A 23,769-nucleotide genomic window follows, 5' to 3' on the forward strand; every position below is an offset into this window, starting at 1 on the left:
TTACTAAGTTTGAGTTTCTTGCATGTTGTCTTTTTGATGCTATAGTCTGCTACAGGAATTTGTGTGTGGGGGGTGAGTGAGTGTGTTTTGTTTGTTTGTTTTTTTTTTTTTTTGTTTTTTTTCCCCCTCCGTACCATGCTTGCTATGTTGCTTCCTTTATTTATCTTTGCTGCACTATTTGGTTACCCATTGTGTAGTAGCCTGTATGTACCCTGCTAATGGTTAGTTACTTGCAGACTTTGCCTCATCTTCTTTTTTTACTCACTGCTCAAAAAATAAAAAAAACTTTCCTTCAAGGCTTCAAAAAGATAGTTTTCCCATAAAGCCTATTCGAATGCAAAACTTACTTGTAGCAGGTCAAAAGCCTAAAGTCTTAATGATCACAAAAGCATGTCAAACTGATGCCATTGACGCAAGCACAAGCCCATTGTCACAGGGCCTTGTTCATTTGGCTGTTTATGTGGAAATTAAAGTGGATATAAGACTCATATCTGGTACAGCAGAGTATGTAATTTCATCTGTGCACAGTCTTGCAACGAAGAGTTAATTCAGCTCTGAGCAATCCTCATATCTATCTTCAGTAAGATAAAAATGGACACAAAGAGAAATAGGTGTCTGTTTCTTCCCCCTTGCTGTGATTGACAGGTGATTTCCTCATCTCATTCACTAGTGTGAGAGGCATTCTGTGTACTTCACATCCCCCTCCTTTGTTCTCCAGCTCTCCCGGGATTGGCTGCTCTATACCTCAGCATGATTGGGCATGCTGCAGTCATGTGGTGACTTTCCTGAGTTTTGACTGAATGTTAGTGATTATGGGGCATAATCCACAAGACCAGCAGAAGTTCAGTGTAAGAAATATTGATGCCTGTCCAAGGGGAGTGTAGAGATGACACCACTGATTACTGCCTTCATCTTCCACTTCATCTGCTTTGTTGTCTTCTTCTCCTTTCTAAATGTATGGCAAATGCAAGAGTCACATTGGTAAAAACACATACTGTATGACTTAAACGGTTTCTTTGATTAGTACAGTAGTGCCCTGCCCCGAGATGGACTTTTCCCACCCTTTCCATCCCTTTACTACAGATTTGATTCATATTTTGACCCCCTCGTTTTGTTTTTGTTAAGTTTTATGAAAGTTTAACTTGGGGAAAATAACACATTGTGTGGATTAATTTGTTATATCGTAGAGTAAGACTGCCGTTTAGGGGGTACAACAACGTCCATCGAGTGACACTTTCATCAAGTTGATCTGGATTGTGTTTTTTATTTCTTCTTTCTTCTTATTGGACCTGTTCATACTGCCTGGCCTGTCAGCTGCGTTGCATGAGATGTTGCTCTGAAGTCCTGTTTTTAGAATGTCTTGTCTTACATAATTCCTTTTTTAAAGCCCCTTTTTTCACACAGGCTGTCCAGTCAGGTCCACCTGTCATTTTTTTTCAGGTGGACCTGATCGGATCCAACAGTCTCTCTTCTATGGAGCTGCGGATGTCAGCAGACACGCATTCGGTGACGCCCGCCGCCATCCGATCTGATCCTGTCTGCCAAAAACAGACGGCTGGGGGTCCTATTTCCCATCCATCCGGTGGATCGGATGGTAACGGACAGGCTTTTTGTTTCCATCAGATTGCCCCATAAAGGAGAGCGGGACTGCATTGCGGAGCGGACTCAGTCCTATCATCCGCCTGCTCAGCGGGGATCAGCATAGAGATCCCCCACTGAGCAAGGGAGGTGCCTGTGTGAAAAGGGAACTTGCACCGAAAATTTATGTCCGGAGTGTTAGCACCTGTATTGTAATTCCACGGGCTAAATTTAAAAAAAATTGGTGTGTATGTGTGTGTGTGTGTGTGTGTGTGTGTGTGTGTGTGTGTGTGTGTGTGTGTGTGTGTGTGTGTGTATATATGTATGTATGTATGTATGTGTGTGTGTGTGTGTGTGTGTGTGTGTGTGTGTGTATATGTATATATGTATATGTATGTGTATATGTATATGTATGTGTGTGTATATATATATATATATATATATATATATATATATATATATATATATATATATATATATATATATATAATTTGGGTTCTCTAAATGCTTATGTAGCACTGACCCCCGAAGGAGCTGCTGATTTTGTTGGGCGGCTTACCATGCTACCTTCTTGACCTCATGTATGTCTAGGGGTTTCCTGAGGTTGATGGCCCAGAGAGTTGTAGAAACTGACACTGTATCCAATGGATTTTTATTCGCAGAAAGAATAGACAAAACCGTTTCTCAATGAGGGTTAGAGGGTTTTAGGTCGAAAAATTCAGGTACTCTTGGAACTAATCAAAATAGGAAGCCTCTCGCTATAGAAATCCAGAGAGCAGCCACTCGCAACTGGATCCTCACTGCTACCGGATAGACCTCCTCTCGCTAGGCCTAGCAGCCAATAGTGTTCAGATAAAACAAAGCCTCTGCCACAGACTTGCATATAGAACGTTGGAATAAAGTCTCTACCACAGACTTGTAGAACACTTGTAGTAAACTGAAGGATGTAGTCAAATATTAGAGAGCCCTCATACGGTACCAGTATCTTGCAGCCAGTCTGGCGATACCCCACGAATGTCGATTCGCTTGGTGTCTTTCAACTAAGCCTCCAGGCTCTTTCTGAGAAGCCAGCCTTCAGCGCGGCCTTCTCCCGAAGAGTCCTCCCCTGATTGCTTCCTCAGTTGCTGGGCCTCTCCACAGATGAGACAGCATCGGACCACCTCCAAATCCTCCCTCCAGTTACTTTGCCTTGGGCTTGCCAGCCCTGAGACTCGGAATTGGATGGATCCACACCCCAGGCCATGAGAGCCATGGGGGCTGGTCAGGAGGACCAGGACCAAACAGACAAAGGTCTTCTGGACCGGAACCCCGACGCACGTGATCTCAGTACCTTAAGTACCCTCTCGCAGGATGACGCTCCCACTGGGCTGGCTCCGAGAAAGAATGGCAATCGATGCGCTTGGCCAAACTGCGTTCTCACACTTGCCAGAAGTGACAGCAACACCCGTGGCCAAGCAGAACCCAGTTCAATCCAGCTAGACTGGTACTGAAACCATAATTTGGTATAAATGACCCCAAAACCAAACTGCGGTTCTAGGAACTTTAAATGGAGAAAAACACAGTGCATGCTCTTCAGGAGCCGACGCTACACTTACATATTCATTATTTTTATTTTTTTATAAATTACAGTGCCTACAGATGAAGAAGATGAAGCAGAGGACAACCCAAACCGTCCAAGAAAGAAGCAAAAAACTGAACAGCTTGGCCTAACAAGAGTAGGTTTATAGTGGGCAGTAATTCTAAGCGGGGAATAATGTGTTGAAAAATATAAAGTCTGTATGGATGCAATATCTTTTTGTTTTGTGCCTTTTTAAAGAGGAAAAAAAAATGTAAGGAATAATATTTTCTGAGGAAATGGACGTTTTGGTATTTATGAAACTTTTGTCACTAATCTGGGCACATTTCTTTCAGACTCCCATAGTTACCCTCTCTGGTCACAATGAAGCTGTTTCCTCTGTGTTATGGTCTGATGCTGATGAGATCTGCACTGCGTCATGGGATCACACGATGAAGGTTTGGGATGTTGAAGCTGGAGAGGCCAAAGCCACGCTGGTAAGAACAAACAGGAAGCTGCTTTAATTTCAACAGTAGCAGTAACAGTATAGACATTTTGTCATTGTTTCTTGTGGAGTCATGGAACAATTATTAGAGCTGTTTTCTAAAATAAAAAGTCCTTTGTCTTACAATTAAAGCAGCACTCCACCTAAAAGGAGGAAGCACTGCTTTTTTGCTATTTCCGGATGACCTTACCGTGGCAAGGTCCCCCGAAAGTTCGCCCTGCCACCAGTCTATTCTCAAAGCACAACATGCTGTGCATGCGCAGTAGGGAACCGTTTTTTTGCCATACAGGAAATGGCGGCAGCAGCACCTGAGAGGCGTTTGAAAAATCGGCTGGGGTGCCAACATTGCAGGATACCTGGACAGGTAAGTGTCTTAATATTAAAAGTCAGCAACTACAGTGTTTGTTGCTGCTGACTTAAAATTTTTTGATGTGGGGTGGGGGGGGGGGGTGCGGAGGGCCTGGGGCTCTGCTTTAACCCCAGCAGGATTTGGCCCCTTAATGGCCAGGCCATTTTTTGCAAAACGGCACTGCGTCACTTTAATTGATTGTGCGTCGTGCGACGACGTACCCACACAAAATTGACATCCTTCATTTCCAACAAATAGAGCTTTCTTTTGGTGGTATTTGATCACCTCTGCGGTTGTTTGATTTTTTGCACTATAAACAAAATATATATATATATATATATATATATATATATATATATATATATATATATATATATATATATATATATATATATAAAATATTATTACTTTTTGGGGACCAATGACATTATTCAGTGATAAAAAAAGTGATTGTAAAAACGATACTGGCAGCAGGGAAGGGGGTTAATACTGATAAGGGACTATATAAAAGATTTTAATAATGAGAACGATATCTTTAGCAGTAATCAGCATGGATTCATGAAGAATTGTTCTTGCCAAACCAATCTATTTAGCCTTCTATGAGGAGGTGAGTTGCCATCCAGATAAAAGGAAGGCCCATGGACGTAGTGTATCTGGATTTTGTAAAAGCATTTGACACCGTTCCCCCGCAAACGTTTACTGTACAAAATAAAGTCCATTGGCACGGACCATAGGGTCAGTACATGGATTGAAAACTGGCTACAAGGGCAAGTTCAGATGGTGGTGATAAATGGGGAGTACTTGGAATGGTCAGGGGTGGGTAGTGGGGTCCCCTAGGGTTCTGTGCTGGGACCAGGCCAGTTTAATTTATTCATAAACAACCTGGAGGATGGGGTAAACGGTTCAATCTCTGTATTTGTGGACGATACCAAGCTAAGCAAGACAATAACTTCAATGCAGGATGTGGAAACCTTGTAGGAAGACCTGAACAAATTAATGGGGTGGACAACTGCATGGCAAACGAGGTTCAATGTAGAAAAATTTTAAAATAATGCTTTTGGGTGGCAAAAATATGAATGCAATATACTCACTAGGGGGAGAACCTCTGGGGGGAATCTAGGATGGAAAAGGACCTGCGGGTCCTAGTAAATAGGCTCAGCAATGCTATGCAATGCCAAGCAGCTGCAAGCAAAGCCAAACTGAAAATTGGCATGCTTTAAAAAGGGGATTAACTCCAGAGACAAAACTAAATAATTCTCCCAATCTACAGAACTCTGGTACAGCGGCACCTGGAGTATGCTGTCCAGTTCTGGGCACTGGTCCTTGGGAATGGTGTACTGGAACTGGAGAGAGTCTAGAGAAAGGCAACAAAACTAATAAAGGGACTGGAGGACCTTCGTTATGAGGAAAGGTTGCAAGCACTGAACTTGTTCTCTCTGGAAAAGAGACGCTTGAGGGGGATATGATTTCAATGTACAAATACCGTACTGGTGACCCCACAATAGGGATAAAACTTTTCAGCGAAAGGGAATTTAATAAGAAACTTATATTCGGGGACTTTAATTTGGCCCCTAGGGATGATCTTGATAGCCTACACTCAAGATGTAGGCCCTCATTGGACCTGCAGCAGTGGGTTACCATGTTTGCACTAACCGATGTGTGGCGGCATTATCACCTTCATGACCTGGAGTACACATGCCACTCGGCTTCCCACAGGGCCCTCTCCCGAATTGACTTGGTTTATGCTTCTGCCGGGGCGCTTGTGTGGATGCAGGAGGTTCGACATTTGCCCAGGGGCATCTCTGACCACTCCCCGCTGTGCCTGGCTGTATCTCTAGATAGACCTACCGGACTGAGACTGTGGCGCTTATTGTGTTTCTGGCCAACGGATGACAGATTAAAGGATTCCATGACTGAGGCGCTCTGTCAGTATTGGACTAATCAGGGGGAGTCGGCACCTGTGCCGAGTGCCTGGGATGCCTTTAAGGCCTGGACGAAAGGGGCTTTTATTTCCCATATTTCTCACACGCAGAGGGAGGCTGAGCGGTCCTTGCGGGAGGAGGAGGCTGGGGGGCGCGAGGCGGCCTACATTCTGGACCCCAGTGACTCCAACTACCTGGCTTGGCAGAGAGCGCTGAGGGAACTTTCGTTGTATAATGTGGAGCAGACTAAAAAAAATCCATGCTGCACGCTAGACAACGGATATTTGAATTTGGTGATGGAAATGGGCGGTTGCTTGCTTGGTTGGCGAAGGGTCAGCTTGGGTCCACGCATATAGCTCAGATTTGAAATGCCAGTGGGGAACTGCTGTCCTCCCCAGCGGATATGAACCTACGGTTTCTGGAATACTTTAGAGGGGTATATGCCTCCCGCACTGGATTTGGTACAGAGGAGTTATGGAACTATCTGCGGCGGATCCCTTTCCCTATGTTGTCTCATGCGGACAGGGATATGTTAGATGGTGAAATCACATTGGAGGAGGTGCAGGCTGCGATTGGGGCCCTTCAGTCGGGTAAAAAATCCAGGCATGGATGGGCTGCCCTCCGAATTTTATGTACAAAATGTGGCGCTCCTTGCACCTAAACTCACTGCTTTGTTCGCTTGATTTGGGGCGGCTTGGGCCCTCCCTGAATCTATGGAGGAAGCAGTCATTGTCCTTATTCCCAAGCCAGGTAAGGACCCACAGGAGTGCTCTTCCTATAGTCCCATTTCTCTACTAAACGTAGACTTCAAAATTCTAGCAAAAGTTTTAGCCACTTGCCTTACGTCAGTCATTGCCACATTGATTCATGCCGACCAGACTGGCTTCATGCCTGGTAAAGGTACGGCTTTTTCTTAACTTGTCTATCACACATGACAATAGTGGCTCTAGGGTGGTGGCGTCTCTCGACGCAGAAAAGGCGTTTGACTCTGGAGTGGGGATACCTCTGGGAGGTACTCCGTCGTTTTGGGTTTGGCCCTGGGTTTCTGCGTTTGTTGCAACTGCTTTATCAGGTGCCCAAGGCTAGGGTGCGCACCAACGATAGACTCTCGGATTTGTTCCCGCTCCACAGAGGCACGCGCCAGGGATGTCCCTTGTCCCCTGGGCTGTTTGCCTTGGCAATAGAGCCCTTGGCAATTTGGGTTAGGGAGTCCCCGAGAGTACAGGGGCTGGTGGTGGGTGGAGTGGAAGAGAAGATTTCGCTATATGCGGACGATGCTCTGCTCTATTTGAGTGATGCTGGACCCTCGTTGGCAGCTGCCCTGCGAATATTTGATCAATTTGGAGCCCACTCGGTTATTCGTATAAATTGGTCTAAATCTATTCTACTCCCTGTGGATGGTGGGGACTGTGGTGAACCGACCTCTGGACCATTGTAATGGGTGTCCTCTTAAGTATTTGGGAGTGCTGGTGTCCAGAGACCCCGCCCAATACTGCCGTCTCAATGTATACCTCCTCCTCCGCTTTAAGGACTGGTTTCGTTCATGGTCTGGGCTGCCACTGAATCTGTTGGGTCGCGTTAAAATCTTTAAGATGATGGTGCTGCCCAAACTTAACTATATTTTTAGGAATAGTCCGGTGTGGGTCCCGGCCTCCTTTTTCCGCAAACTGGATGGTTACCTTACCTCCTTTTTGTGGAATGGCGCAACTCCACGCTTGGCTAGGGCTACGCTACGCCTCCCTACACATTTGGCGGCACTTGCCCTCCCTGATGTGCGGGTTTTACTGGGTAGCAATGTTAGTTACAGCTTATTGGTGGCTTGAAGGGAGTCGCTCTAATGCTGCGGTGTGTGTGTGGAGGCAGCACAGGTGGGCGGGAGACGGGACCTTCAGGATTTGGTATATAGGGGGGGGTAAGGGCGTATTCGGATCTCCCCATCCCAACGAAGGCCACATTGAAGGCGTGGGTTGTGGCTAGGCGTAGGTTCTCGGGCGACGAACGGTGGTCTCCGGCTCAGCCACTTTGGGATAACCCCAACCTACCTCATTTTCGTACGATTCCGGACCATCGGGTTTGGGTTAGATACGGGATACGGACCCTTAGGGACATCATGCCTACAGGTACACTGCTGACGTACGCACAACTAGCTGGGAGGCATGGTCTCCCGGGGTGGATGTACTTTCGCTACATACAACTGCGCCATGCGGTTAGGGCCCAGTTCCCGGTTCCCCCCCTGCTCCAATTAGACCCTGTGGAGGACCTCCTATCTGATAGTGCCTTGCGGAAGCCCCTCTCGGCCTTGTATAACACCCTTTTGCCTAAGGACATACCCAGAATGTATAGGTTGTGGGAGGAGTGGCGAAGTGACATCTTGACACTTGTTAGGGAAGATTGGGAAGAATGTTTAAATCATGGACCCAGGGTAATGATAGCAGCGGGAGATAAGCTGATTCAGATTAAATTTCTTCATAGAGTATATTTTACTCTGGTTAGACTGTCGAAAATGTATGCTGGCAGAGACCCACACTGCCCCCGCTGTAGAACACATCTTGGCACATTTCTTCACATGTTCTGGGAGGGGATCTTTGAGCATATGAATGTCCGTATGGATCTGTCGGTCCCCGGAACGCCAGAACTTGCTCTTTGGGGAATACAGGAGGACACTCGGAGACCGCACCACAGCAGGATACTCATCTCTATACTTTTTTTTTTCTACGCTAAAAGGGAGATCCTACTAAGATGGACATCCCCTGTTCCGCCTAGGGTGTCTGCATGGGAGGATAGAATAAATACTGTGTTACCCATCTACAAGTTAACATATATGAGTAGGGGATGTCCTTGGAAGTTTGACAAGGTGTGGTCCCCCTGGACTGGGTTTGCCCCTGGATAGTAGACTGGGAGAGATGTGCTGTCCTGCTTCCCCCTCCCCCCCCCCCCCCCCCCACTCTTTTTTTTTTTTTTTTTCTCGTTTCCCTTGCTGCCTTTCGTTTCTTCTCCCTCTTCTTCTTCTACCCCCCCCCCCCCCCCCCTCTCCTCTTCTCGTTTTTTCCCTCTTCCCCCTTCTATTCTCTTCTCTTTTGCTCTTCTCCCCCCCCCCCCCTTTTTTTTTTTTTTCTCTCCTCCCCTTCCCCCCCTGGTGGGCTGTATCACTGCAATTGGTATCCTTTATGCCGCGTACACACGAGCGGACTGTATGGCGTACTTAGTCCGTTGAAACACATTTCAGCGGACAATCCGCTCGTGTGTGGGCTTCAGCTGACTTTTTCAGCGTGCAGTCCGGCTTACTAAGAATTTCCGTTTTTTCGAAATTCTGTCCGTCCTACTCGCATTTCGGCGGACAATCCGGCCGTGTGTATGCCAGTCCGCCGTACTTTTGAAATGAGCGGACTTTTCCCGCTCGGAGAAAAGTCCGCTCATTTCGAGCGGGTCTCCAGGTAGGCGGGGCCCGCGAAGGAGACGTCGCTGGCCCCGCCGCCTGGTATGGACTTAAAGGGGAACCCCAACGCCGAAAAAAATCGGCGTTAGGGTCCCCCCCCCAAGTCCACAACAGACCCTTGTCCGAGCACGCTACCCGGCCGGCCAGGAAAGTGGGGGCGAGCGAGCGCCCCCCCTCCTGAGCCGTACCAGGCCGCGTGCCCTCAACATGGGGGGGGTGCCTTGGGGAAGCACCTTGTCCCCATGTTGATGAGGACAAGGGCCTCTTCCCGACAACCCTGGCCGTTGGTTGTTGGGGTCTGCGGGCGGGGGGCTTATCGGAATCCGGGAGCCCCCTTTAATAAGAAGAAGAGGGAGAAGAAACGAAAGGCAGCAAGGGAAACGAGAAAAAAAAAAAAAAAAAGAGAGTGGGGGGGGGGGGGAGGGGGAAGCAGGACAGCACATCTCTCCCAGTCTACTATCCAGGGGCAAACCCAGTCCAGGGGGACCACACCTTGTCAAACTTCCAAGGACATCCCCTACTCATATATGTTAACTTGTAGATGGGTAACACAGTATTTATTCTATCCTCCCATGCAGACACCCTAGGCGGAACAGGGGATGTCCATCTTAGTAGGATCTCCCTTTTAGCGTAGAAAAAAAAAAAGTATAGAGATGAGTATCCTGCTGTGGTGCGGTCTCCGAGTGTCCTCCTGTATTCCCCAAAGAGCAAGTTCTGGCGTTCTGGGGACCGACAGATCCATACGGACATTCATATGCTCAGTGCGTCCCTGGCATTGTGGCCGGAGAGAGCGTCGAGTCAACATCTCCTGGAGGAGGAGAAGGAGAAGGAGGAGAAGAAGGAGAAGAACGGAAGGCGGCGACAGAAGACCGGGCCACCGCCTGTAAAAGAGCTATAAGAAGGCGCGGTGGCCCGGCAGAAGAACCGAAGAGGGGGACAAGACCCCCGAAGTCGGGAGAAGAGGCCAGCGGCGAGGAAGAAAGCCAGACTCCTCCGCTAGCAAAAGAGCTACAAGAAGATAGCGGAGGAGTCCGGCGAGAAGACCCCCGAAGACGGAAGACCCCCGGAGCTGTGCAATAAAGTATTTTATCTCGTGTGTTGTGTGTTTTTTTTTTTTTTTTTTTTTTTTTTACAGGTGAATGGGTAGGGGTACATTGTACCCCATACTCATTCACATAGGGTGGGGGGGGGGCCGGTATCCGGGGGCCCCCTTATTAAAGGGGGCTCCCGGATTCCGATAAGCCCCCCCCCCCGCCCGCAGACCCCGACAACCAACGGACAGGGTTGTCGGGAAGAGGCCCTTGTCCTCATCAGCATGGGGACAAGGTGCTTTGGGGTGGGGGGGGCCGCGCGGCCCCCCCCTTCCCCAAGGCACCCCCCATGTTGAGGGCACACGGTCTGGTACGGCTCAGGAGGGGGGGCGCTCGCTCGCCCCCCTTTCCTGGCCGGCCGGGTAGCGTGCTCGGACAAGGGTCTGCTGTGGACTTGGGGGGGACCCCCACGCCGTTTTTTTTTTTTTTTTTTTTTTTGGCGTTGGGGTTCCCCTTTAAGTCCATACCAGGCGGCGGGGCCAGCGACGTCTCCTTCGCGGGCCCCGCCTACCTGGAGACCCGCTCGAAATGAGCGGACTTTTCTCCGCGTGTGTGGGCGAGTCCGTTCATTTCAAAAGTAGGGCGGATAGTACGGCGGACTTAGTACGCCGTATTAGTCCGCTCAAAAAGTGCCGTGTGTGGACAAGTAGCCCGTTCGGAAAGTCCGACGGACAGTCTGGCGGAAAGTACGCCAGACTAAGTACGCCATACAGTCCGCTCGTGTGTACGCGGCATTAGATTACTTATCTTCATGTTTCACTATGGTTGCTATACGGGCCTTGTACAATGTTAACTGTATACCTTGTATGTAGATTTTGTATTATGTTACTGTTCAATAAAGCACTCCTGATTCTTAAAAAAAAAAAAGACACTTGGCCATTTACTAAAATTAGAAGAAAAGTGGTTTAACATTAAACTGTGTAGAGGGTTCTTTACTGTAAGAGTGGTTAAGTGTGTTCTAACTGTAGAGGGGATGGGCTTACTGGGACATGATAGATCACTGGGAACAGAAGATCTGTCATAACAAATCTGCTTGTTAACACTGGCAGATCCCCGTTCTGCCTCTTTACTAGGCGATCACCGGTCACTGGCGGACATAGAGCCCGCCCGACCTGCGGGCACGCTTTGGCATCGAGAGCTCACTGCCCGCAACTGCACAAGCTGCCGTACAGGTACGGTGATTCGCGCAGGAGAGCCAACCGGCTGCAGTATATCTGCATGAGCTGGTTGGCTAGTGGTTAAAATTGTCCTGTCAACTTTTTTAGCACCGGTGTACCTGTTTTTAAGTTGCAGGTGGAACGTGAAATAATGATGATTGTATGCTTTTAAAGCAAAACTCCAGCCAAATATAATAAAAAATTGATGAATTGCACATTAATATCTTAAAGTAATTTTGGTTGCAATACTTTCTCCCAAGATGTCCCTGCAGTAATTTTCCACTGCTAAAGGTCGTTAGTCGTCCTGGTTAAATCATGGCCACCATCATTTAACCCATTTTCTCTGAGCTTCAGTTGTCAAGGACCTACCCCAGCCTGTGACCTTGATTTAACTTTTTATATCTGTCTTTTTACTTTTTGCTCCTATCGGCATGTTCCTTGTCAGCACATGAACTGATTGACTCCTTGTGCTGCTTTTTTCTTGTCATACTCAAGCTCTGCTGTAAAGTAGAATCCAAGGTGATATAAGTGGGCCGCGGTTACGTGTCTGAATGGACACAGGGAGCTTTGGCTCGGGTCAGGTGCCCCCATAGCAAGCTGCTTGCTGTGGGGGCACTCAACAAGAGGGAGGGGCTAGGAGCACCAAAGAGGGACCCAACAAGAGGAGGATCTGGTCTGCTCTGTGCAAAACCATTACACCGGGGAAGGTAAGTATAACGTGTTTGTTATTTTTAACTGAAAATAAAGACTTTAAAATCACTTTAATGAATACAGAGCTAAGTTCTTTAAAAAATTTTGGCCATTCCTAATCCTTAGTAAATAGTGTAAAATGTATACAAACTAAACACTGTCTGCATCCCCAGGGCCCTTTTTTTTTTTTTTTTTTTTTTTTTGTGTGTGCCTTCTCATACCATAAAGGTACTGTCCACCATCCTGATTTGCCACAATAAAGTTCTGAAATAACCTGTACTTTCTGTATTGGCCATAGACATGTGCTGCCTGCCACAAGGAACTGCAGCTACATAAGGCATTGTGTTTGCATAGAATCTTCATATGTAGCACAACAGGCCTCACTGTTAAGGTTGGAGCAAGCATCTTGTGGTACCTGGACCGCTGCTGCAGATGTACCCCCCCCCCCCCCCCCCCCCAGTGTCTCTGCACGGAGAACCAAGCCACCGAACACCGCCGATGGCTTGTTTATCACTCTTCCCTGAGAAGAGCAATGCAACCAAATTTGCAGCACAATGCAGAAAATCGGCCGATATAGCAGTCGACCTCTAGTTAGAACCAATTTTGGGCTGTCTGCAGAAAAAAGTATAGAAGGGGAAATTTTCCAGTGCTGTTCCTTATTCCCAAGAAAATTTGTTTTTTATTTTTTAGTTAGCTTTTTAGACTTTTGGTACAGGAAAGTACAATTAAAGTACCATTTGTAATCTATATTCTATCTTCCAGACAGGAAATAAGGTGTTTAACTGCATCTCTTACTCGCCACTGTGTAGACGCCTTGCATCTGGAAGTACTGACAGACATATCCGACTTTGGGATCCACGGACTAAAGGTAAGCAGCCACAAAATGGGGGAAAGATTTATGTGGTATTTGTATATTATTTTTTTTATTTTTTTATGGCGTGATCAGCAGCTCTTTTTTTTGTTTTTTGTTTTTTTTCGGGACTGCAACATTATAGCGAACAGATCGGACACTTTTGATAAGTTTTTGGGACCATTGACCATTTTATACAGTGATCAGGGCTATAAACATGCATTGTGTAGAGGTCACTGGCAGGGAAGGGCTAACACTAGGGAGCGATCAAGGGGTTGGGGTTGTTCCCTAGTTTGTGTTCTAACTGTGGGGGGGAGCGGACTGACTGGAGGAAATGACAGATCGTTGTTCCTAGCTAGTAGGATCTCGTGATCTGTCTGTCCTCTCCTCCTCACAGAACAGGGATTTGTGTGCTTCCGTGTCCTGCTGCGTCCATTGACACAGACAGCAGGGCTTGGGGCCCCACCTCCCTTTTGCCACGTCATTGGATTTGATTGACAACAGAGGGAGCCAATGGCTGTGTTGCTATCAATCTATCCAATCAGGACCCACAACACCAGCTGGAGCTTTTGTGCTCGTCCCTGTCGCTGGACCGGGTTCAGGTAAGTAAAAGGGGGGGGCTCTGGGTGGCAGCATCAGCACAGGAGGTTTTTCACCTTAATGCATAGGGTTTAGAACCCCTTTTTAAGCATTTCTCTAGAATTTCGAAACTGGAGTAAAATTCTAATGAGATGTTGTTTATGGTATTAAGGTTTTTGTACATGCAATACAGACAGATTTAGCCGTTGTGATATATAACATCTTTATAAATCCATGTTTCATTACAAGAATATTGCTTTTTTGACAAACAGAAGTGCAACTTTAAAATATATTTAAAAAAAAAATCCGTTGCTGTTCTTTCATGCTGCTATATTGTGCTGTTAAGTGTTATAAGACCGCAAAACTTGCTAAGCAAATTGCTCATATCTATACACACTCTCTATGAACCTGTATCCATCTGCAAAATTATATTCAAAAGTGGTGTAGCGCTCCCTAATGCTAATGTTGGTATTCCTTTAAATCTGCGTCGCAATTTTCGAAATCAACATATTGTATACATCCTAAAAAAAACCAATGTGTTCTTTGGTATGAATTTGCTTGCATATGCTCAATCTTTCGTAAAAAACAGGCTTATGTTCACATATCCAAATGACTGCTTCCTTAATTAGTGTTCACCACTAGAGGTGCGCATCTTCACTGGTCTCACGATTCGATCAGATGTCACGATGCATCACGATTACTAAAAAATATCTATATGCTTAATTTAAAATATACAAATTAAAGTGGGGTTCCACCCTAAAGTGGAACTTCTGGTCAATGGAACCCTCCCCCCCTCCGGTGTCACAGTTGGCACCTTTCAAAGGGGGGTGCAGATACCTGTCGAAGACTGGAATTTGCACCTACTTCCCGGCAAAGACTCCTACGGGAGTCTATGCCTCTTCCTGTCCCGGCGCTCTGTCTGCTGGGACACACACGGGTCCCAGAGACAGCGCGGACCATTCCTATTGCACTGCCCGACTGACGCATGCGCAGTAGGGAACCGGGAAGTGAAGCCGCAACACTTCATTTCCTAAATCCCTCACCTAGAATGGCGGCAGCAGCCGAGAGACGATCGATCGGCCTCGGCTGCCGACATCGCTGGATCCTGTGACAGGTGAGTGTCCATTTATTAAAAGTCAGCAGCTGCAGTATTTGTAGCTGCTGGCTTTTAATATATATATATATTTTTTTTTTACAGTGAAATCCCTCTTTAACAGCGCTTATACTGACTACACAATATTCATCTGGATGTTATTCCATAAAGGGCAACTATAATTAATCAAACACTGATCAGATGATTCACTAATTAATTGAAGCACTGTGTCCTGCAGAGCTGCAGTTCATTCAGACATTGTCCAATAGTCCAACTATAAAACCAAAAAGAATAAACGAATTCTGCGTAGATGGTGAAGAAACAACACCCTTTGTCTTATTAGTAGTCCAAAGAAGAGGTGTGCAGAGAAGATATAAACGTCAGATCCCCCAGTGATGACATTCGCATGCTCCTCTAAACGCTACACCGTCACCATTCCACCTCGTGAGAGCCCCTTAGTGCTTCTGCTTACCAGAAGTTTTAATACACAGCACCTTTTTTAAGATGCCTTTCCAAACTGCCTCTCCAAATGCTTTTGACACTGTTTGGTGGGCACTTCAAAACTCCATATTGGGAACAAGGCAATGATGCGATAAATACCACGTAAAAATACAAGGGCATAGTTTTATACCTTTTTTTTTATTATATAGACAATTCCCCCCCCCCCCCCCAAATAAAATGCAGCCTACAAGGATAAAAACAAAGTCAAATATCACCAATTTGCGCCAAGCTCACCATTCGTCAGAATTCTTCCAAACAGACTGCCGGGATGTGTCTCTCTGATGGTTTGTGTGGTCACGATTTAACGCGTTTCGTGATTACGTCTTCAGGGGGCAGCATCATGATTGCTGCCCATGGTTTTCCTCAAAAAATGTAAGCAGTCAGAATCGTTCAATGCATACCCCCCCCCCCCCCCCAAACCTCAGCTGTGGTGTAGCAGGCCCTGGTTGGGACAGAGGGAATGCTGGACCTTGTAGTCCCCACAGTTGTAGTGTGTAAGGCCTTAGTCAGGACAGAGGAGAAATGCTGGGCCTTGTAGTCTCCCCAGTTGTATAGCAGGCCCTGGACAGCATACAAAGGGAAGGCTGAGCATTTTTTGCGCGCGTTTTTAGTAGGCCCTGATTAGGAGAGGAGGATTGCTGGGACCTGTAATAGTGTAGAAGGCCTTGGTTAAGATAGTGGGAATGCTGGAACCTGTAGCCCAGCCCCAGTTGCAGTGTTGTAGGCCCTGGTAAGGACAGAAAAGGAATGCTGGGCCTTGTAGTCAACTCAGTTGCAGTGTAGTAGACCCTCCTAGGAATGATGGGACTGCAGACATGATACAAGAGATCAATGCAGCCTCGCCAGTGTCCGCCAACTGCAGCTTGGCCTGTGGCCATCAGATGCAGCAGCCCGCCAGTGCCCATGAGATGCAGCCTGCCAGTGCCTGGTAGCGCAATCTCACGCTGTGTGTCAGAGCTGGATCTGAATCGCTGTGCAGCCACTGTCACAATGTCCCGCCTCCTATGATACAAGGTACAATGATTCCTGGCATTGGATCAGTGTGCAGTCTATCACAAGAGGCAGTCTAGGAGGCAGGACATCGTTACAGCGGCTGCCTGTCGATTCAGATCTGACACACAGAGTGAGATCGCGGTACCAGGCACCGGGGAGGCTGCATCTAATGACACTTGTGAGAAGAGGGGGGACTCTGACAGGAGTGTGCTAGGATGCTACATGTGCGGAACCCAGCAGGTGACCCTGTCCCTTTTTCAGCTCCATTATTGGTACTTTGATGTTTTCTGCTGGAATTTTTCTTTTCCGGATGATATGTTTGAGCTCACCACTACTTTCAGTTGTTATTGACCATTCTTCAGAAGCGTCTAATTTTTCACGTTTGTTCTTGGTGATGCATTTCCCTTTCATGGTGGCGAGAGTTGCATATCTCTCGCTTGCTGTCTTGGAAGACTCTTGAAAATGGTTACTGGGAATTTTACTTTAGCATGTGTTCTTTTAAGCTTTTCTTTTTAATACTTTATACAAATCCGGCCCCAAAAAACATAAACACATGATTTAAGAAACGGATAATATAAGCTGTGTGATTCGTTTATATGAAGATGTGTAGACCTTTGTGAAATAGGACTCGGTAGTGTGCCTATAAAGACATGATGCAGAGAATATTGACAGTGGCTCATCTATATAGTTTTCTTTTTGCAGATGGTTCTCTGGTTTTGCTCTCTCTGACATCACACACAGGGTGGGTCACTGCAGTAAAATGGTCACCAACTAATGAACAGCAACTCGTGTCTGGATCTCTTGATAACATAGTGAAACTTTGGGACACAAGAAGGTATGTTTGTATGTTTGTATGTGTGTTTGTTTGTTTGGGGGGAGGGGTGTTTGCTATACGGGGAGTCAAGCAGCCAACCTAAGAGAAGTGATGTATTACACCCTGTGGTGGTAACCAGTCAGTAGTATTTTACATGTTTGCGAAAACAATGGGTAGCTGTAGATAAACTAATTATGGATGCATGGCTGTAGTTGCATAACTTCCCTTACAAAGTCGTGTGACACCATTTCGGAACGCTAAAAGATGCCTGGGACTGACCTCCCTGTACATGACCACTGGCTGCCATGATAACGAGGTCTGCATGGAGCTGCGAGGAGGAGTGGTGAATCTTGCTGCTTACAAACACGTGTTGTCAGTATTAATAGCCAGGAACAGGACAGCCTTAGGACATTCTAAAGGGATAGATATGAGAGAGAGAGATGTATGAACTATAGTTCAATAGCCCATATACAGCCAACAATAACCAATGGTGGATGTCGGCCCCAGTACATAAAAGGGGAAATGTTGAGGCGCACCGAGGTTTTGTGACACCCAGATTTTTTTTTTTTTTAAGTCATACACCGTAATGAAAATCTGTGTGGTGTTTTTTTATTTTTTATTTTTTTTTTCCATTACTGTGTATGACTTTTTCAAAAAAATATCTGACTGTCAAAGCCCCGGTGCGATGCTCCTCACCATTTTCCCATTCCTTTATGGACTACATTGTACATAAAAGGGGCTGTTTTTTGTGTAGACATGCTTGAACAGTGATGTTGAGAGACTCCGCTGTTTTTCAAAAGGGATGTCTCAATGATGTATAACTGATATATTTGTTTTTTCGTGATATTGAAAATCCATTTACTATTGTTTTCTACAGAATCCTATTTAAAAAAAAAAGATAAATTCCCTATCTTGTTCTTTTAGTTGTAAAGCTCCACTTTATGATCTAGCTGCTCATGAAGATAAAGTTCTTAGTGTCGACTGGACAGAAACTGGGGTAAGATCAGTGCACGCTTTTTAAATTCCTTTTAGTTCATTTTCCTGTACAGTCCTTTCAGCCTTTAAAAAAAATAAATAAATTTAATTTAGTTTTAGGACTCTGTTAATGGGCGAGTAAACCTGTCCTCCGTGCAGAGCTGCAGGCAGATGTGTGTGCATCAACCTCGAATCTGCATGCAGAAAGTCCATAAAATGGATGCACGTACAGAAGCAGCACAGACCTAATCTTGTGTAGAAGTTTGACATGCGGACAAGAACAGGTGCACGGATCAGAATGCACAGCCTTTCAAACTTAGACATGTGACTGTGTCCCTGAAGCCACTTTGCGTGTATTCACTTTTTTGGGTTGCCTGCATGTAGCTACAAGGTGGATGCACATGCATCTGCCAGTGGTTCTGCTTGGAGGACAGGCTTAATCACACACTGAATGAGCCCTTATTGTAAATTTTCGGAAGAAAAGCTTGTTTGTTTGTTTTTTTTATGTTTGGAAATAATACATTTTAAAATTAACCTGTGCACACAATGAACAGTTAGCCCTGACACATTTTTAATGAACAGTAAATTATCCTTACTGACCTCTGTAGCTGTAGGCACAGTGGAAATTCAACCTCAAGTTTACAGCAGAAGCACTTAAAGTGGTAAACCCTTACAAACCACTTTTTTACTACAGGTAAGCCTATAATGAGGCTTACCTGTAGCTACCATGGATATCTCCTAAACCTGCATGGTTTAGGTGATATCCCCTGTATCAGCATTTGCCGACCTCAACAGCACATACGCACTGAAGCTGCTTCAGCTGACATGCTGTTACCGGCAGCTCCCACACACATGCGTGGGAGTGCAGTCATTGCGGCTCCGGCTAATCGCAGCGCCGGAGCCTGCGATACCCGGAAATAACTCTGGGAGACGTGTTGCCCTGCAGTGTGCCCAGAGCGCTGCGTGGGCTTCGATCTAGGGTTAGTATTTCATAATAAGCTAGTATGCAATGCATACTAGCTCATTATGCCTTTATCTTGCAGGTGTGTGGCTTTTTTTTGTATTTTTTTTTTTTTTTTCTGGGTTTACAACCACTTTAAATTGTAGCTTATCCCCCTTTCCTTTGACGGCCTTCTTTGCTGATGCTGTAAGCTCTTCAGCCTGGGACTGGAGCACCTCTTTTTAGAGTGTGAGGATTTTTCAGGATGAATTGCTTCACAGTAACTGCAGCTACAGATCATTTATTAAAATGATTGTAAAGGTTTGAATTTATTTTTTTTTAAATGAAAATAACACGTTATACTTGGGTTTTGCACACAGAAGCCTCGATCCTCCCCTTCTAGGGTGCTCCTGACTCCTCCCCTTCATCGTGTGCCCCCCCCCCCTCTTGTGTCACTGGATTTGATTGACAGCAATGGGAGCCAATACCTCCTGCTGCTATCAATCTATTCAATGAGGACAGTGGCTGGAGCCATTGGGCTTGTGCTCTGGGTTCCTTAATACATAGACTGCATTAAGGTGAAAAACCTTGAGACTTTATAATCACTTTTAAAAAAAAAAATGGGTAAATACACTAATGTTTATAGCCTGGCCACTGGTTAATTTCAATAATTGCAGAAATAAACAGAACTGCGTTGCTGGCAGTAATGACAGATAGTAAAAACATTGCTTTCTATATACTTTTGTATTAAAGGGATTGTAAAGTGAATTTTTTTTTATTTTAAAAAAATAACAAACATGTTATACTTACCTCCACTGTGCAGCTGGTTTTGCACAGAGTGGCCCCAAACCTGCTCTTCTGGGGTCCTTCGGCGGCTGTCTCTGCTTCCTCCCGCAGGTGCTTCTCACATTCATGCGAGCTCCCTCACATGGTGAGACGCATCTGCGGGCGTGCTCCCATGATACAGCCGGCGGCTATAGCCACTCGCTTTATCACACGGCCCCGCCTGTTAGTGAAAAAAACATTTACCTTTACAACCCCTTTAATATCATACTTTTCCTATATGCCTAAGATTATTAGTCAGTAAAATTTCATGTCGTAAAGGATGTGCATACTGCTGTAACCCATAGCACCCAGATTTCAGTATACTGTAGTGTGATTATTTGGTTGCTGTTTGTTACCTTGCTTTATAAGTTTTTGAGCTTACTGTGCTTAATAAAAAATGTTTGTTTTTGTTTTACCAAAGCTTATTTTAAGTGGAGGAGCAGACAACAAAGTGTACTCGTACAGATATACAGCACCACCTTCAGATGCCGGAGCCTGAACTTCTCCATCTATCTAGTCCTATACAATGGTAGCATAGGGATTTATGAATTGTACAAAATGGATGCAAATTAACTTGTTAGACTTGTTATATAACTGCATTATATTTGTACAGAACTAAATTGTATGTTTATTTGCTGCTACATTTTGTAAATTAAAATAACACTTCCTTTTTATTCCAGTTTGAATGTTGTGTTTTATTTGTTTTTTAATTGGCAGATTGTGTAAATTGCATTGTTTAAAATGTCAGTTGGGATAATGCAAAAACTGTCGTCCTAAAATACTACAGTAAACAGAATATAAATAATGTACATGTAGTATTAGTAATGTTTTCATTCAAAATGGAACGCCAGCCTCCCTTTGACTTCTTTCTTCTGTTCCTTGGCAGTGGTGTTCTCCCTTCACTAAGCTGCACTCGCATAATGACGTGTGAGCGCAACTTTCCTTCTTCCCCCTTTTTTTTTTTTTCCTCTAAACTCAAGCTTTCCTCTATACCAATATACCATTAAATTTACCTCTGGTGGGGGGAAGCAAAAGCTTTCACTATTTTTTTGGCCCTCATGCACGTTTGACATTTTTACAACTGCTCCCAAGGGTGTCAGATGTGTGGTTTTTGTTTTTATCTACAAATGGTGAAAAAAAGCCTTTGCGCTACTATTTTACAGGTAAAACTAATCTGTAGGGTGAAAATACCTCTTCATAAAAAAATCAATATAGAAAAGATACATATAATAAGTCATATACAAAAGTGCACGTGCAAATATTATAATAAGGTGCTAGAAACTGCAGCTGAACCTGATAGCATTACACAAACTATCAAACAGAAAATAAAAGTGAACAGAAGGTCCTGCGCAAATCTATCAGAAATCCTATATAAAGTGCTAAGTGCAAAAAAAAAAAATATATAAAATGTAAAATAAACACGGAACAGTTGGCTATAGCTGAGGACCCCCTGGTGGCCGGGAACGAGAATGGAGGTGGTCTGCTTTGCTTGATGTGCCTATATTTCTACATTTGGAGGTGAGAGTTCTGGGAGCCTTCAGCCCCTGTATGATTTTTTTTTTTTTAAGTACTCTTTTTATCTGCATTTTCCCAATTGGTGCCAGTGAATCAGACGGTGACATCCACCATATGGACTTTTGTATTTTGCTTGCTTTCTATATAAATTAAGTTCCGTGTTTATTTTACATTTTATATATATATTTTTTTCTTTTTGCACTTGGCACTTTATATAGGATTTCTGATAGATTTGCGCAGGACCTTCTGTTCAGTTTTATTTTGTTTTTATCTGCCTCTAAACGCCCCTGCATGTGTGTCAATGCACACGTAGGCTTTTTATCAGCGTTTAGTGACAGGGAAAAAAAAAACACTGACAGTGTGTCCAGCAGCAGTAGAGTTTGGGCAGAAAAAACGCTTGACGCTGCTAAATGAGCCTAAAAGATGGCACTTGTTCAGCACATCTCCTTCGCATAGAGTTGATCAGGTTGTTGATTGTGGCCTGTGAAATGTTGGTCCATTCCTCTTCAATGGCTGTGCAAAGTTGCTGAATATTGTCAGGAACTGGATCCCACTGTCGTATACGCCGATCCATAGCATCCCAAACATGCTCAATCTGAGACATGTCCGGTGAGTATACTGGCCATGCAAGAAGTGGGATGTTTTCAGCTTCCAGGAATTGTGTACAGATCCTTGCAACATGGGGCCGTGCATTATCATGCTGCAACATGAAGTGATGGTTGTGGATGAATGGGCCTCAGGATCTCATCACGGTATCTCTGTGCATTCAGAATTCCATCAATAAAATGCACCTGTGTTCGTTGTCCATAGCATATGTCTGCCCTTACCATAACCCCACTGGCACCATGGTCCACTCAATCAGCATCAGCAAACTGCTTACCTACATGCTGTCTACCATCTGTCCTGTACGGTGAAAACCGTGATGAGAGCGCCTCTCAAGTGCCAGGCGCCATTGAAAGTTGAAAAACAAAGAAAAAATCGCGCTACAAACTGTAAATGCAGGAAAAATTTTAAATCCTGTGAGAATGCTGCAGTTCTGTTATATAACCCAAAAAATTATATATAAAAGAATTTTTAAAACCAAAGAAGAACCGCGCTCTTAAACTACTCAAACTTCCCACGTGATCCCAATGTTCAAACACATGGACCATGTTGGATGAAAGTAAAAATATATAGAAAAAAAGAGCCCAAAGTGTTATTAAATAATCATAGTGAACAGGATTATCATTCACCAAACAATAATAATATGAATTACATTTTAAGCTTGCATATTAATAATCCCAAAAAATACATGAAAAGTTGATCAAAAAAAGTCCTCCTTAATTACTAAATATATCCTTGTGTGGTAGTCCTCAAAAAAAAAACTTGTGAAATCAATTATAAGCAGAAAAAACACCACGTGTCAGTAATAGTGTCCAAAATATTCTGAGTTCTTGCTTCATAGATCGTGGAACAAAGCGTAGTGCACCACCACCAAACATCAAAATTGGCTCCTTACCAGATGTCAAACAAATATTCGCACATCAAAAGGATTAGATCCTGCTACACATGCTCCTCAGTCCTGCAGAACTCCACCCTCTTCCAAGATCATGGTATAGAGAGGCTCCCCATATGAACAGATTACCAAATTCACCATAAAAGGGAGAAAAAAGGCGCTCCAATAGTGTAAAATTGCTTTTTTTATTATAAAACTCAAACTAAAAAGGCACACTTACAATACAGCAGTGAGATTAGGCATGAACGAGTGGAAAGCCATTGAAAGTTGGTTATGACGACGAACTGCAGTCAGGTTGAGACCTCGATGAGGATGACTATCATGCAGATGAGCTTCCCTGAGACGGTTTGACAGTGTGTGTAGAAATTTCTTGGTTATGCAAACCGAATGTTGCAGCAGCTGTCCGGGTGGCTGGTCTCAAATCTTGAAGGTGAAGATGCTGGATGTGGAGGTCATGGGCTGGTGTGGTTACACGTGGTCTGCGGTTGTCAGGCCGGTTGGATGTATTTCCAAATTCTCTGAAATGCCTTTTAGAAGACTGCTTATGGTAGAGAAATGAACATTCAATGGCAACAGCTCTGGTGGACAGTCCTGCAGTCCGCATACCAATTGCACGCTCCCTCAAAACTTGTGGCACTGTGCTGTGATGAAACTGCACATTTTACAGTGGCCTTTTAGCCTAAGGCACACCTGTACAATAATCATACTGTCTAATCAGAGAGGTGGATGGATAATCTTGGCAAAGGAGAAGTTGTGAACAATATTTGACAGAAATAGGCCTTTTGTTTACATAGAATTCAGCTCATGATAAATAGGGGTAAACACAAAAGTGTTGAGTTTTTATAATTTTCTGTGTATATGAAAAAACAAAAAATTAAATCGTATCTGTAATGGGCATATTTCAGA

The 23,769-nt window shown here is 44.8% G+C and overlaps 1 protein-coding gene across 1 annotated transcript in view; it reads left to right on the forward strand.

Moving 5' to 3' along the window:
* WDR12 (WD repeat domain 12) overlaps positions 1–20,527 on the forward strand; it is a 41,835-nt gene extending 21,308 nt beyond the window's left edge. The window contains exons 8-13 of the mRNA XM_077448582.1: positions 3,208–3,293; positions 3,490–3,630; positions 13,046–13,151; positions 17,002–17,134; positions 18,038–18,110; positions 20,275–20,527. Coding sequence (XP_077304708.1) covers positions 3,208–3,293; positions 3,490–3,630; positions 13,046–13,151; positions 17,002–17,134; positions 18,038–18,110; positions 20,275–20,352 — 617 coding nt within the window. The 3' untranslated portion in view covers positions 20,353–20,527. The remainder of the gene's footprint in view (positions 1–3,207; positions 3,294–3,489; positions 3,631–13,045; positions 13,152–17,001; positions 17,135–18,037; positions 18,111–20,274) is intronic.
* The last annotated feature ends 3,242 nt before the right edge of the window (positions 20,528–23,769 follow it).

This window comes from Lithobates pipiens, unplaced genomic scaffold, assembly GCF_037356315.1.
Source record: "Lithobates pipiens isolate NorthernLeopardFrog02 unplaced genomic scaffold, aLitPip1_a1.2 Scaffold_22, whole genome shotgun sequence".
Lineage (NCBI taxonomy): Eukaryota > Metazoa > Chordata > Amphibia > Anura > Ranidae > Lithobates > Lithobates pipiens.